Source organism: Protopterus annectens, chromosome 4.part0 (genome assembly GCF_019279795.1).
Source record: "Protopterus annectens isolate FY-2018-M chromosome 4.part0, PAN1.0, whole genome shotgun sequence".
NCBI classification, from domain to species: domain Eukaryota; kingdom Metazoa; phylum Chordata; order Ceratodontiformes; family Protopteridae; genus Protopterus; species Protopterus annectens.
In genome coordinates, this window is record NC_056733.1 from 293,555,033 (window position 1) to 293,570,761 (window position 15,729).

General features: G+C 36.6%; 1 protein-coding gene across 3 annotated transcripts in view; it reads right to left on the reverse strand.

The window, feature by feature from the left end:
- LOC122799310 (period circadian protein homolog 1-like) overlaps window positions 1-15,729 on the reverse strand; it is a 439,191-nt gene that overhangs the window by 284,897 nt on the left and 138,565 nt on the right. For all 3 annotated transcript variants that reach the window (XM_044068277.1, XM_044068278.1, XM_044068276.1), the window contains exons 5-6: window positions 8,546-8,667; window positions 1,130-1,328 (exon numbers count right to left, since the gene is read on the reverse strand). In XM_044068277.1, the coding sequence (XP_043924212.1) occupies window positions 1,130-1,328; window positions 8,546-8,667 (321 nt within the window). The remainder of the gene's footprint in view (window positions 1-1,129; window positions 1,329-8,545; window positions 8,668-15,729) is intronic.

The window sequence follows — 15,729 nt, forward strand, 5'->3', positions numbered from 1 at the left end:
GTTGTAGTATACACCCGAGCACTGGATACATTGCAAACAGGTCTGCTGTTAATATCGTTAGAGATGCATAATGCACTTTATATAACCACTATTACATTTCAAGTTGAGCAGTTTAAGTGCAATGCTGGAAACCTTTTGTCCAGATCTGAATGGAAAGAACAGAAGAACTGAATGTATTCTATGCAAATAGTTAAAAGATTTTATGGTAAATGAACCAAAACCTAACTGAAAGCTGAATAGAAATGTACACATTGCTTGGCATAAACTATGACAGAGAACACATAAATGAAGTATGAATCCTCTATGGCAGCTTCATATCAGAGCTCAATAATTCTGCATGAAGTTATCAATATTTACATGGAAAGGATAACTCCCCATTAATTGCCAAATAACTTAGCAAACATGGATATGGCATCATTTCCTAGTGCTTTGCTATTAATGCTGAATAGAGCTGAATCACCTAATGACCCTTCTGTTTATTAATTACTCTGCTACTATTATACCATCTCATGTCATTTCCTTTTGTCACATAAATAGTATAAATTCTGTTTATATCCCAGCATAGACAACATGTGCATAGTTTGAAATAGTAAACATAAACTATGATTTATTCATTGGTGCCAAGTAATAAAGTTCAGGCTGGTATAGTGAAGGTCTGGGGTCATTCTCCAGCTCTTTAATACTTGGGAGAAAGAGAGAGATCAGTAAAATATCTGCCTGCCTTCATGGCAGGTGGCATTGTTTGACCACACTAGCACATGTACAACATCGTTATGGACAAATGCAGGGGGTCAGCAAAGTGAACAAAATTATGACTGTATCCATTCACAGCTCATCTGTCCAGGTTTCTTCAAGCACAGACATTTGGTGTCCATAAGGAGTGAGATTGTCTGGAGAAATAATATCTTAAGGTCCACATGAATATGGCACTAAGAAACGTTTAAGATGAAAAAATATTACAGGTTTAAAAAACATGTGTTAGGTAACAAAACATAGCTGCCGATGTTCTGTATATTCAGAGGTATAACCCTACACATATCAATTTTTTCTACAAAAAACAGTGATGATAAGAGGTCAATCTTCCCTGGTAATTGACAGTTTTAGAAATCCTCTATAGTAAGTGACTTACAGGTTCCAAGTGAACTCCATGAAGGTAGACGATGCGGTTCTGTAGAACTGTAAAAGACACTCACGTCCTGGGGAGCCAGAATGTCTGCAAAAGCTGTGCCTTTGAAAACATCTCTTTTACAATGAAGAATAAAAGGAGCCTGCTCAGAGATGTAAATAATCCTTCCCGTCATGTAAGAGATAGCCACGGAAAATGTATCCTGCAGTAAAAACAAATAGGCAAGAGGAAACAAATATTTGCATTAATCTACTACAAAAAGGAAATTATTCAAATATTTATTGGTGTTTAAGTATGGCTGCATATATTACAAATTCATTGCAAAAACAATACATGAAAACAATGTACTGAGTAATAAACTTAGGAAGACAAAACAATACACAGTAAGGAACTAAACATTACAAAAAGAAATTAATAAACCAAGTGACAAAATTAGATGAGAAGCATAACAGGTTATCCAAATAAGCTCTGACCTTTAGACATATTTAAAACTTATACAATTCCACTTATCAGACCTGTTACACAACTAGTCCCTGATGGTCATAAGCTACTACAAGAAAATGGAACATAATACAAATAATGAATTTATGTGAGAGCTGTGCTTGTATAAGAAATGATGAGGTGCTTGTCTTTATGTTGTTTCATAATGTATGGGTAACTCAAAGAGAATTAGTGACACATTTACCAAACTGTAAAGGGAAAATATTCATCTTGCAATTGCCAAGATGCAGAAATATTGCACATTTTTGTAAATCTAACTATGTCATTCTTTTATAGATAATTTAATTGATAGGTCCACTTTGGATAATCTCATCTCATTTAATAGATAAGTAATTATTCAACCTCAAAACACCAAATCCTTTGAGAAGCTGCATTACAAAATGACACTCCTAATGTCGCAAAACACAAAAGACATTTTTCTTTTGCAGGGGACAAGTCTCCATGTACCTTTCAATGTGGGAGTAAGCCCCCATGCTGCAAGAAAATCCAGCCAAGCTAGAGTTTTCACTGTGTGATACCTTAAAGCTCCTGTAATAAAGACCCATGCAACATATGCAGAAAAATCCTTAAAGACATCAAGTTTTCAGCTATAAAAGTGAAAGAGATGAGGATTGGTTGGAGGGCTTCATAGTGTATTAATCCAAGACTAAAGCAGGTGTAGCTGTAAGTATAAAAACAATCTTCCGGAAATCAGAATATGTGCATAAAGAAGGCATTTTTAAAGCTTTTGTAAAAAAAAAAAAAAAACAAGAAAACTAGTGTAATCAAAAGAATTTACATACCGAAGTGAAATCTAAAAATGAATTATTTGTTGGTATTGCAGAAGTGAAAGGACTTGATATTGTAATACGTCTGAAAAAGAATACATGGCTGAAAGTCTTTAGAAATGCTAAGAGTTAATTGAGTGACTATACTGTTAGCTTTGTATTTCAGAAAGAAGAAGCCCTGGCTTTGACACAGGACAAATAGGATTAACTATCAGTGGAGGAGCTGATGAAAAAAAGAGGGACTGAATGGTCTATTCAACCTGTCCTAACTTGCCAAAAAGAAGTGATCCAGTCCATTACATTGCCAGTATAAGTTCCACTTCAAAGCCAACACCTACTAAAGAGAGAGATGCATAGCATGCCACATATTAGCTGATGATGTGCCTTTGGCTTTTCCAAACTGTTATCTATGCAATAGCATTCATGTGACATGTGCAGGAATGTACATAATCAGAGAGAGAGGCATATCAGACCTTTGCATCAGTGCAGACCAGCAAATGGGGAGAGTTTAGGTTTGAAAACCATAGAAAAACCCTCATGACTGCCCATATGGCTTAGGTGACAGCTATGCTGTGAATTATTCTTGCCAAAATGATGAAGAATTAATACACATAGTCATGTCTAAAGCTACATGCTCAGCAGGCATGAGGGACAAAAAATATGGACAGAATATGGAATTTAAACTAGACACAGGTTAAAAATATGGCATTTTTGTAAGCAATACTGCTAAACACTAAGGCCTGTATTCAGAATCAATCACACTATCAGAAACACAGCTCAGAAAGTGGGCAAAATCAAAGCAGAGATATCCTGCATTACTCTGTTCACTTGTTTAAGGACTTAAGAAATGTGTCAAGAGAATAACCACATGCAAATAATACCTGATTCTTTTATGCTTATATGTGCCCCATGAAAAATGTTGATAGTTTTAAGAAATGAACTGAAATGGAATCAAAAAGAATCACGGGCCACAGTGTGACTGAGAAGCAATTAGAGCAAACAAGAGTAGGCAAAAAGTAAGGTCACTGTTATGAAGAAAGAAGATCTGAATAAAGTGATTAAATGAGAAAATTACCCATTATTTATAACTGAAGGTGGCTTCAGTAATACTAAATGCCATTTTTTCAGTGCTATGGACAAGCCAGGGTTTTTGCAGATGAGACCAGATGAACAAAGATCCACATTGTATACATTTAATATGCCATTAAGAAGGCATAGAGCTTTCAAATTTCTCTTTAGCATTTTGCCAGCATCAGAAGTACCCCAAAGAACTGTTTCAAAAGCAGTTGAAGGCTTGGAAGATGCTTTAAACATAACTGATGATGTTTTTGTGTTGGATTAAGTATGTGAATAGCACAAGAAGAAGCTGCTACAGCTGCAGAGTCAACTAGGAGACCATAATGTCAAGTTAAATAAGAGTAGAAGAAAAATAGGAGTAACAGGTTTGGATTATATGGGTTAAATTCTGACATCATAGTAACTAAAACCAGAGCCAGAAAAAAATCCAAGCAATTGAGAAAATGTCGAGGCCAGAAGATAAAATCTAACATGTCTGAGACAGCTGTGTCTATAACAAAATGCTTAGAGCAAGATGCAGCAAAGAAATGGTGTTATAACTAGGAAATAGTTTGGAAATACTTAACAACTAGTTACCGATGCTCCACCTTTAAAATGCTATGATATGATGCAAGTAGGTGCGAGACAGAATTCAACAGGAACAGGAAATAAGAGCCTACAAGATAATATATCAGTCATCCCTGTGTACAAATCTTTGCAGATACACAAAAGAATTATACACAAAAAAGCAACTGCTAGCAATAGTGTACGGTGGCGAAAAATCCATGAATATGTCAGTGGTAAAGAAAGCCAGGTGGAAACATTTGACATACTTTCAAAGCATGTTCAGAAATTCCTGGTTTTAGGCACCTCCTAAATTATAGATAGCATTACTTGTTTTATATATGCAAGATTAGGAAGTGAAACACTGACTAGGCAAGGAACTACATTTAATAGAGTTGTTGAGTGGAGCATATTTACTAGAAATGCATGTAGAATTGTTTGGTGAAGAGGTATACATTTTTGAGTAATTCCACAGTTACCTATGGTAGATGAAAAAGTAAAATAATTTTAGAGGTACACTAATGCTGACTTCCCTTAGGGTGATATAGAGAGTAAGGCAAAAAAGATGTCTGTATAATGCGATGGGTCAGAACATGGCCAAAGCTCATGTCTGGACAGGTGAATAAATAAGACACTGGGTTACTGTTTGTGGCCGGTTACTTGAGATCATTAACAGGGTAGAAAAAAGAATATTACATATGTTGCAGACATTCCTTTCCCCATCATACTAGTATTAATTTGTTAGATGCATTCATTTTTGTTACTCTGTTTTATGTTTCATTTTTTGTTTGTTTTTTGCTGTTAACTTGTAGCATGTTCCAGAAATGGTACCCTTGTGTTAACAGTACTTTTCCACACAGAAAAAGTTTAGAATTTTGAAGACTGCCAAATTTTGCACCTTTATCACATTTCCAGAAATTGATACATATGATTCAAACTGCTTTCCTTCTTATAACTATGCAGGAGCTTTATGCATCCTTCCTTCACTGGTTCTGTATCTGAGCAGTATGTGGCTTGTTCTTGGAAGAATAATTAGATTTGTCAGTGCTGCAGGAATCAATATTGTACCATTTGGATCATACAGCGTATGTGAAGCTATACTGTCACTTCCCTTGAGCAGTATGACTTCTCTACATGTCACTGAATTACATTTCCTGAAGCATCAGGTGCCTCAGACACAAGAAGCCAAGGAATAGAAAGCTTACCACTGTGTTCCCTAGGAAACTACTAATGCTATGATTGCAATTATCAGCAGAGATTTCTTTGTTGTGATAGATTTCTCCTTTCTTTATATTTCTGCTACCACAGAATTTTTATTTATATAATATATACGTTCAGGGTCTATAGGATGGCTTCCTCACCATACCACTTTCTGTCAGGCATCTTGCCCCCCTGAAAAAAGTGCTCATAATTTAGTTTTTCACCCTTCAGCATTGTTAGTTTAGAATTTAGTTGTTTAGTAATAGTGTTAGTTTATAGACATTCAGCTTTCATTGGTGGAACTGAGCAGTACTTTACTGCATGATAAGTACTAGTTATGGCTTCAGCACTGTTGTTCTCTACTGTTGCATTATTTATCAGGCCCTATACCTGACATGACTGTTACTGTCTACTCACAAGTAAATGCTCTAGAGGAACAAGGTCTGGAATGTCTATAAAAAGGCTAATCTCTTCCACTAATTGCCTAAAGTGGGTTGGTCAATTAGTGAAATATCAAGAAAATCTGATTCTGAGACAAGTATAGCTGGAATGAGAAAGACCTCATTATTGGCTTATTGCCATGTTTCTTAATCAAACATTAGAGTTGTCATACTTGACCTCACTAATGTTATACTTGGCGATCTATGTATCACATTAGGCACCCTCACATGCAGAGACACATACACACGTATATTCAGACACACACACACACACACACACACACACACACACACACACACACACACACACACACACACACACACACACACTCCCAGATATCCCCACTCACACCCAAGCTCCCTCATACTCAATCACCTGTACACCCACAGAAACACCTAACCCTTACACTCACACACACAAATCAGCACACAAACCCACCATATTTTGGTGGTGGTCAATTTTTCCTCCTACAGTAAAATTTTACAAGGACAAATAAATCAGGGTCTGTAGAAATTTCATATCTATCAAACAGATATACATATAGATAAGCATCTCTCTCTCTCTCTCTCTCTATATATATATATATATATATATATATATATATATCACTCTCTATATACAAACGTATATATATTTATATTTATCTATCTATATGTATATATACTGGTGCCTTTAAAATGGTCTAAACTCTGTTGTGCCAACAGCTGTTTCTTGGTGCATGTGTGGCAGCATGTAAACATTATGGTGACAATGTTTTTCACAGTGATGTTTATTTACAATAACTAACTGAGATAATCCCATACATATATATAGACAGAGAAAGAACAAAATGGTCTTTGACATAGATCTTACAGAAGAAGTTGTGACAACAGCCCATTTTACAAATTTATATGCCACTATCAACACTATCAAGAGTAGCCATTCCTGTAAAACTAGTTTTCTGCTTTTATTGATGTGTGTGTGTGTGTGTGTGTGTGTGTGTGTGTGTGTGTGTGTGTGTGTGTATGTATATATATATATATATATATATATAGGTCTACTTCACAAGTACGAAAGACCACAAAACCAAAGACGACAAGGCCGAGACGAAAACCCCGAAACTTTGTTTCAATGAACAACTACATAGCCGACAATTTTCCAACGGTAAGTAACCACTTGGCCAACATGGGGAATTTACACTTTTCCCCACTGCAGTGTGATCCCGGAGTTGGAATATTTAGTTAGAGGGTTTGGGTTGGAAATGGTGCGATGTATTTTCCATAAGTTTTTGGCTCGGTGGTCACTTACTGTCAGCTATGCATTTGTTCATTCATTTGAAGTTTCAGAGTTTTCATCTCGGCTTTGTTGTCTTCGGTCTTCTGGTCTTTCGTGCTTGTGAAGTAGACCCATATATGTGTGTGTGTGTGTGTGTGTGTGTGTGTGTGTGTGTGTGTGGGGGGGGGGGGGGGGTTCTGGTAACTTTGTTGAATGATACTTTGATAAAATCTGTTTAATCGGCACAATCTGGACAACTAAACAGATGGCTGACAGGTAAGGGAATTGAACCCTTTTTTTATGGGGACTCTGTGATCTCAGAGTTAGAATATATAATTTGCAGGGGGTTTGGGGAATGTGTGTAGGGGAGTTTGGCCCCTGCATAAAACAGTGCCTTCTTTGTTTTTTTTTTTTTTTTAAGATTTGCATGAGCCAGGATTAATTCTTGGTGCATGCACAATAACATATAATGTGCATGTTGTTGATCAGTTTGGTTTGACATTATGTATGGTGATATAAGTGGTATTCACTTTAAATCATGTTGTAAAAGAAGCTATTCAAGCATTGTCTGAATAGTGATACTGCTAGGGAAAGGATTTGTAGTAAGGTACTGTATAGGGATGGTGTTAGGAGTTGGGATAAGGTTTCTGTTAGCACACATAAATAAGAGTGGGCAGGGGTTCCCCTACACCATCTTACTCATGTGTGCTAATCCTAACCCCTGCTTCTAATACTGTCCCTTTCCCTAAAAGTATACTACACAACATAAAGTGACACAGAGAACACATAGCACCAAACATGCATAAAACTAACTCTTTCCTTTTACATAAATGTTATTCCAATCCTAACCACAAAAACTCATACATAACACATTAACTGCTATAATGCAATCATGCACAACTTCACAACTATCATTTTTTCTTCAAACGTTCATTTTCTTGCACATTCCTACTTACCTACGCTATATAAAGTTTTATTTCAAAAATATGTGATACACATAAATGAACATTCATTGATTTGTGCAGTCTCTCTTTTTTTATACCCACAAAAACTTTTCTTCCTTTTGAGTTACAACTATATATATATATATATATATATATATATTAATCAACAGACTATTTCTTTAAAAACTGCAAAACAACACCAGAATATACTAAAAGAGATAAGGGAAAATGTAAATTTACCTTTACTGATCAAGGACTGTATTGTGACCAAAAATCTAACCCCACTTTTACCCCAGTAACAAATGTTGTTTTTTTGTTTTTTTTTACTCTATAATGCATTCAATTTGCAAGCCTACAGGAAGACACTGCAAGCTGATGCTGAAAAGAAAATACAGCATATATATTTTTTTCTCAGATTTTTTTCTGAGTAAAATATAATCAACATTCAGAAGAAAGACAGATTATTAAAAGTGCAGACATCACTGTGTCAAGTATTTCTAGCATTTCTAGCATTCTAGCAAAAGAAAATACAGCATATATATTTTTTTCTCAGATTTTTTTCTGAGTAAAATATAATCAACATTCAGAAGAAAGACAGATTATTAAAAGTGCAGACATCACTGTGTCAAGTATTTCTAGCATTAGTCTCTTATTCTCAGCACATATTGCTGCATGCAGTGCATCTAACTCACCGGATTTTTTAAACTGCATTCCTCTGTAATGGTTTCTAATTCCTGAATGGTGTATGTTGAAAGGTTCATACAAGAAGACTGGTGCTCATTAATTGTCCACTGCTGGTAATATTCTTGGTTAGCTAGCAGAAAACAAGCAATTTTCAGAAACAAAGAGCAATACGTCATTTTCTTCATGTATCTTTAATTGAAATTTAGTAATAATAACACAGACAGCAATAACAAAAGTAGTCATAAAAATAAAAAATAAAGTGCATTAAACAACAATAAAGCAAAATGATATATTAAGTAATAACTCCAACTCCAGGACCTACCTCTCTCTCTCTGTATGTATATATATATATATATATATATATATATATATATATATATATATATAATATATATATATATATATATATATATATATATATATATATATACATACATATGTGGTTTACTATTAAAATGATGAAGGATGGCTCAGCAAACACAGGAATGTCGAATGCCAGATGACTGATTCCCGTATTGCCATCCATCATGTCTGTGAGTGTCTGTTGCAGTGAATGCTACTATGCATTCCCTTAGAAGTGGTTGATGTTATGACTACAGGTTGTGGTACAGTGTGGAATGGGAAATTCACCCTTTTCCACATTAGTGCAATCTTGGAGACAGAATATAGAAGTTGCAGGGGGTGCAACTTCTATATTCCATCATTAGAGCGTCATGCAGTACTGAACTGATACGTTCATCGTCGTCATCATCATCAGCCCCCTTTTTCCCATTTTTTCTACATGGGGTCAGGGTATCACGTTAACTGGTGCCAGCTCTCTTGATTCAGTGCCACACTCCTGCCTTCTTCAACACTCATGCCTGACTGTTGCAGATCTTCTTTCACACAATCCATCTACCTCTTTACTGGATGTCCTCGCTTCCTCTTACCTTCTTCCTGTCTGTCCCAAATCTTCCTCACCAGATTGTCTTCTGCTTTTCTACACGTGCCAAAACCACCATAATCTGTTCTCTTTGATCTTTTCTGTAATTGGAGCTACTTTGTCTTCTGCACTTATGTCCTCATCTCTTTGCCTGTCCCGCAGTGTGCATCCTATCACCTTTCTCAGGCACTTCATTTCCATCACTTCTAGCTTCTTTAGCTGTTCTGCCTTTACTGCCCAGGTTTCTGTACCATACAGTAGTACTGGTCACACCACTGTCTTGTGCACCTTACTTTTCAGCTTCTTTGGGATTCTTCTGTCAAAGACTACACCCGGTACTCTATGCCAGTTGGCTGCAGCCCCTCTAATTCTAGCTTTGACCTCTTCATTCAGACTACCCTTCTCCTCAACCACACCTCCCAGATACTTGAAGCTGTTTGTTTACCTGTTCCACTATCTTCCCTTCTGTCTCTATTCTCAGCGTCTTCTGATTTCCCCAATTTGCTGCCATTACCACCATCTTATCTGTGCTTAGTTTCATCCCATGTGCCTTCAGATTTGCATTCCATTCTCCTGTCCTTTTCTGAAGTTCTAGCTCAGAGTCTGCCTGTACAGCCACATTGTCTGCATACAGTAGCTTTGTTGATCTGTCCCCTCCAACCTGTTTAATAATGTAGTCCATCATCAGTATGAACATCAGTGGGCTCAAAGCTGAACCCTGGTGTACACCCACTCCCACTGGGAACCCCTCTGTGAGGCTGAACACTGTTCGTACTTGAGTAACTGTGTCCTTGTACATAGCCTGCACTAATTCTACCAATGTTTCTGGGATTTTAAACCACCACAGTGTTGCCCAGATCAGCTTTCTTGGAACCTTGTCATATGCTTTCTCTACATAGTAATTTAATTTATTAAATAGAACTAACAGAAAAACAATAGTTAGAATAGGAGATAGGGGTGCTGATAGAGTGAGGCGAAAGAAAGAGTAAGAAGGTGGTAGGATATGTTATTATCACGGGGTGTCAGAGATTAGGTAGAATGTAGTAGGGGATTTAAGACAGGAGTGGGAATGGTAAGAGTTAGTGGAGGTGATAGTAGCAATACAGGTAAATATGGAGGAATGAAGGTAGGAGGGGGAAGAAGAGGGAGTGGGTGTATTACAGCTAAGGTAAGGTAAAGGTTAAGATGTGGGACTTAGCCTGTTTCGAACATGGACAGTTACATGTCCTGAAAAGGAAGTCTTTTAGTATAAACTTACATTTTTTGTGGTTTGCAGTTCTTCTGATATCTAAGTATAGTGCATTCCATAGTTTGGTCACTGAATAGGAGTATAGACATTGACCAGCAACTTTGCTTAGTTTGTGTAAAGTAAGATATTGCTTGTTCTCAGAGTGGAGAGCCCAGCTAGGTATAAGAATTTGAAGTGTTCGTTTTAAGGTGGGACAGGTTTCTGGTTTATAGACAATTTTGTGGGCAGCCATTAACTGGAGGTAGTATAGGTATTGTAGAAGTACTAGCCAGTTAAGTGGGGTAAGAGGAGAACGGTGGTGTTTGTAGTATGATACACCTATTGCAAATTTTGTTATAGCAGGATTTGAGTTTGCTTTTTAGTGAATTTTTTAGGCTGGTTAGAATAGAGGCACCATACACTAATGAGGGGAAAAGGTAGGTTGTGGCTAGTGTAGTTTTGGTGGCTGTGTCCATGAAGTGTTTGCGGCGATAGAGCATCCCTAGTTTCTGGTGAGTTTTTTTGATAGTGCTGTGTATATGAAGCTCAAAGGTTAATTTATCATGTATTATTACTCCTAGTAATTTGGTTTAAGGGAACACTTTGATTTCTGTGTTATTCAGCAAGAATATCTTAAAGTCAGTTGGGAGCATTCAAGGTAAAGAGGAGGAGTTTGGTTTTGCTAGGGTTGAGTAAGAGCTGTGCATTATTAAGCCAGAATTCGATGGAGGAAAAGGCATTTTGGGTTATTTATTTATTTATTTTTTGTTGGAAGAGGAGATGAGGGTTGAATCATCAGTGTATTGAATTAGGGAACTTTGGCAGGAGGCAGTATGTAGATTATTTATAAAGATGTTGAAAAGAAGGAGTCCAAGGATGGATCCCTGTGGGACTCCTATTTTATTGGTTAGAAACTGGGAGAGAAAACCTTGTCATTTTACACTTTGTTGTCTGTCGGACAGGTAACTAGAAAACCATTGTAAAGAAGAATGAGAGAGACCAAGGGAAGAAAGTTGTAAGAGTTTAGTGTCTGAATCAGTATCAAATGCTTTTGATGGACAAAGAAAAAGTGCTGAGGTTAGTTGGCCAGAGTCTCTTGCTTTGTTGACTATGTCCAAGAAAGCTATAATTGTGGTAGTAGTATTATGTGCTGTTCTAAATCTGTGTTGGGCGGGTGCTAGTAGTTGGTTATGGATGAGATGGTCTAGAAGCTGTTTATATTTGCATTTTTCTACAACTTTGGAAAGGGGATAGGATGGAGATTGGGCGGTAGTTGGGCAATTCAATGGATTTTCCACCTTTGTGTAAAGGAGCTATAATAGCTTTTTTTCCAGAGAGGATGGGGACCCAGGATCCTATGATTGATCTGTTAATGAGAATGCTGACAGGATAGGCTAGGTCTATATCACTTCATCAAATGCTTAATTGAGCAAATTGCTATTTGTTGAACCCTATTCAGTAAAAGCTCAATTAAGCAACTGATCATTTCAGTGAAAAACTTCCTAGAGAAAGGACATCATTGGGCATCAACAAGGATTTGCCTTTTTCTCCACTGTAGTGTGATCTCGGAGTTGGTATATATAGTTGGGAAGGGGTGCAAAGCACCCCACTTTGCAAGGTTTTAAATTTTGTTGTATTTGTTCCGGTCAGTAGCTGGCCTAGTAGTTTTTCCTTAGGAAATGTTTGGCTGGAACAGTCATTTGCTTAATTGAGATTTTGCTGATTTGAGTTTGACGATTAGCAATTCACTCAATTAAGCTTTCAACAAAGTAATATAGACCCAATAGGCTATGGCATCAGCAGCAGTTTTCAAGTACTCATTTGGAAAGTTGTCATCAGAAATCAAGCAAAGTTTTATTTTATGTAGTAGGTTATATATAAAGCTAGTATGAATAGTTTGCAGTGACATGTTTGAGGGTTTAGAGGATGAGGTTAAAGAATATAACTAAACAACTACAGTTCCTATGCAAATGACTACCTCACTGCATAGATATTAATGGCTAATCCTTATTCATGGTTTTATTTATTTTTAAAAGAAGGGAACCATACCTATAATGCTACCTATCTTAATATTAACTGGCAAAATATCACAAGTTTTATTAATATATGTAACCATATTAATGTTGTAGGAATTCATTAATGGCACTCTTAAACTGACTTCTTTATTAATTTTCTCAGTTGTACATTGTACTCCAAACTATGGAGAAGCACTTATTAACCTTTCTGATTTTACTGCTTTGTTGACATCTATCACATGTGCAATATTATAACCCTGTCTTTTAAAATCAGTAACTATCATATCTAAAGTGCCATCTATAACTTCATCATCTATAGTTAAATGACTGCCTCATAACAGCTGCCTCTTTGGTATTGTACATCTAGGAATATAGTTTATTTAGTCACCTGTAGCCAATGTGATGCATTCTGAATAGGCAGAATGAACATGATATTTAAGGAAAGAATCACTGAGCATATTTATTAAATTAAAAAAAAATAAATAAAAACAATGCTTTAGCAAAGCACTTTATAAGAGAAAGTACACAACACAATTTTAATTTTAGGGTGCTACCATTGATTATAACCACACATAGAGGTGATGGTCTTATTAATCACACTGGAGATTGTGAATATAGATGGTTTATAAAATTTAATGCAACTGTTTATCCATTGCTTACTGATTCTTATTCTGTGAAACCTGTATTAAAGAAAACATTCAATTAAGAAATAATTTAAATAATTCTATATGTTTTGAATACAAAATGTGTTATTGCTCAAAAAATATTACTAAATTATTTTTGCTGAATTTTATTTATGTAATATGCTGCTATGCAAATACGTCAGTGGATGCTTTTTTAAAAATCTGATGAAACTTATTAATATTGTATGAAATGCTTAAGTACATTAAATTAATATACTTTCAAGTACAGTCAGTGTGATTCTTTTGTTGGATTTGGATTTATTTGTTGTTATAGTTTATGACTGCATAATCTAAATAGGATCCAAGTATACAGCTAGATGCACACTATGCACACCATGATATATGCCTTCTTTAATTTTTTATTTTTTATTTTGTGCCTTAAAATATGTCAGAATTTGAATGAAGCAAATCTGACACAGTATACTAGTACAGTTATTTTTTTTTTAATTGATTTTATTGATTTGTTAACAAACTGTAATTTCAGAATTTTTTGGTATAACTTGGTATTTGGCATGCAAGGTTATACTGTGGTGAAAACATATTGCGTTATTATATCTGTTTTGAGATATGTCACATCTAGACACATTGATATCCTTCTCCCTGTTTAGAAGACCTTAGTTAGACCAGTGCCAGAGTATGTTACAGGCTAGAAAAAAATCTGAAGTTTTACCCAAAACAAATAACTGGCTTTAGGGGATATGGATAAAAAGCAAAGCTAAAAGGCCTAGTGAAAACGTTTTCTTAACTAACTTTGCATGGAATAGGGCTGATTTTCATCTCTTATGGGGTCCTAAGCTTTCTAGTAACATTGTAATATGATAGCACTGAATTAAAAAGGCATGGTATCCAAAACATGCACAAGCTGGAATAAGGGAGAGCACATTTCTGGAGGTGGGGTTGAGATTACATTCCATAAGATGGTATACAATTTTATAAATCATGGTCGTGCATTTGATAGTGTTTTGACAATTTTTGACTAGCCAGGCAGCAGCTTTTCTTTTCTCTAATGGTGAAGTTATCCCTTTGCATTCCACTAATTTTCACTATAGCTTCTCTGCATAAATCATAAAATAACTGCTACTGTTCTCTTTTATTGTTTGTCTTTGCTTCTTTTACCCTCCAGTTGAATATTGCTATATTGTGTTTTTTCTTCCCTTCAGCAATGTGTAGGTTTTCATTTACAAAGGATCTGTGACATGTTAAGAATGGAAATCGTGGACTTAAAAGGCTCTGACTTGTTAGCAAACTGCTTCCTGTTCAAGTGTATATGGTTTGAATCTTTTCATCTTCATTTGCCTGCTGTGTGACCTTGAGCAGGTAACTTAACCAGACAGTACTCTGGGGCAATTGAGGATTTGGGCTAGGCTTCCCCATTACCTCCATGACCCTGGTGACAAGTCAGCATTTCCTTTCCATGTTGTCTCTGTTTCTCATTTTCTTCGGCTTTCAACTGCTGTAGTCTCTTTGCTGATTCTACTTCCAACTGTTTGGCCTCCAGTTCAAGTCTCTTTAACTCCAGATGGATTTTTAAGTTCTCTGAGGAAAAGTTGAACTGTCCTGTTTCTGAGAGCTGCACATCCCTAATGCCAGTCTGCTTGTCTTCCTGGTTGCTGGTCTGTGATGTAGCTGTACCCAAGGCTGCAATCATTTCCTGCTAGTCAGGTTGGCATGCCCCAGTCCTTTGACTTGGCACATCTCAGCCATCTGGTTCCTTGTCAGCTTGCCATAATCCTTTGCTGACATCCTTGCCTGCTCTCCCTGACTATCTAAGCTAACAAAAGGTAAATAAATAAAACTATTCTGATATGAAACTCTGAATGTCTGCTCTGTGGCTGCTTATGAGTACAAGCATCTTCTTTAGTGACGACTACTTTCTGGCTACAGGAAGTCAATATCCACACCACCACTCAACAATATGTGAGTGTGTGATGATCCTACCACTGCCAACCAATTAAATGTGATGCCCACCACTGCTGCCAAGGTGTGCTGAGCACCAATATGTGTTTTCCCCATACTGCGTCAGTAATCAAGGAGCCTGAATCCTCACCACTAACACTAGAGAGAGATGTGCACTTGGAATACAAATGGATACACTCTGTGTTTCCAGATGCAGACCTCTCTGCATCAAGTACAATTTTCCTTAAGAGCACACAAGGAACACACTCAGCTCAGGGTCTGGAGGTCTCTATATCTATTTCCCTCTAGGTCCCCAATAAGACTCCCCACTGGTACAGCCGGAGGGCTAGATCATCAGCCAAGTGTCCAAGCCAAGCCCTCCAGCACCCTCTCTGTAAATCCAGTGCTTCATGTCCCTGCCCCTAGTAGCTGATGCACACACTGTTTA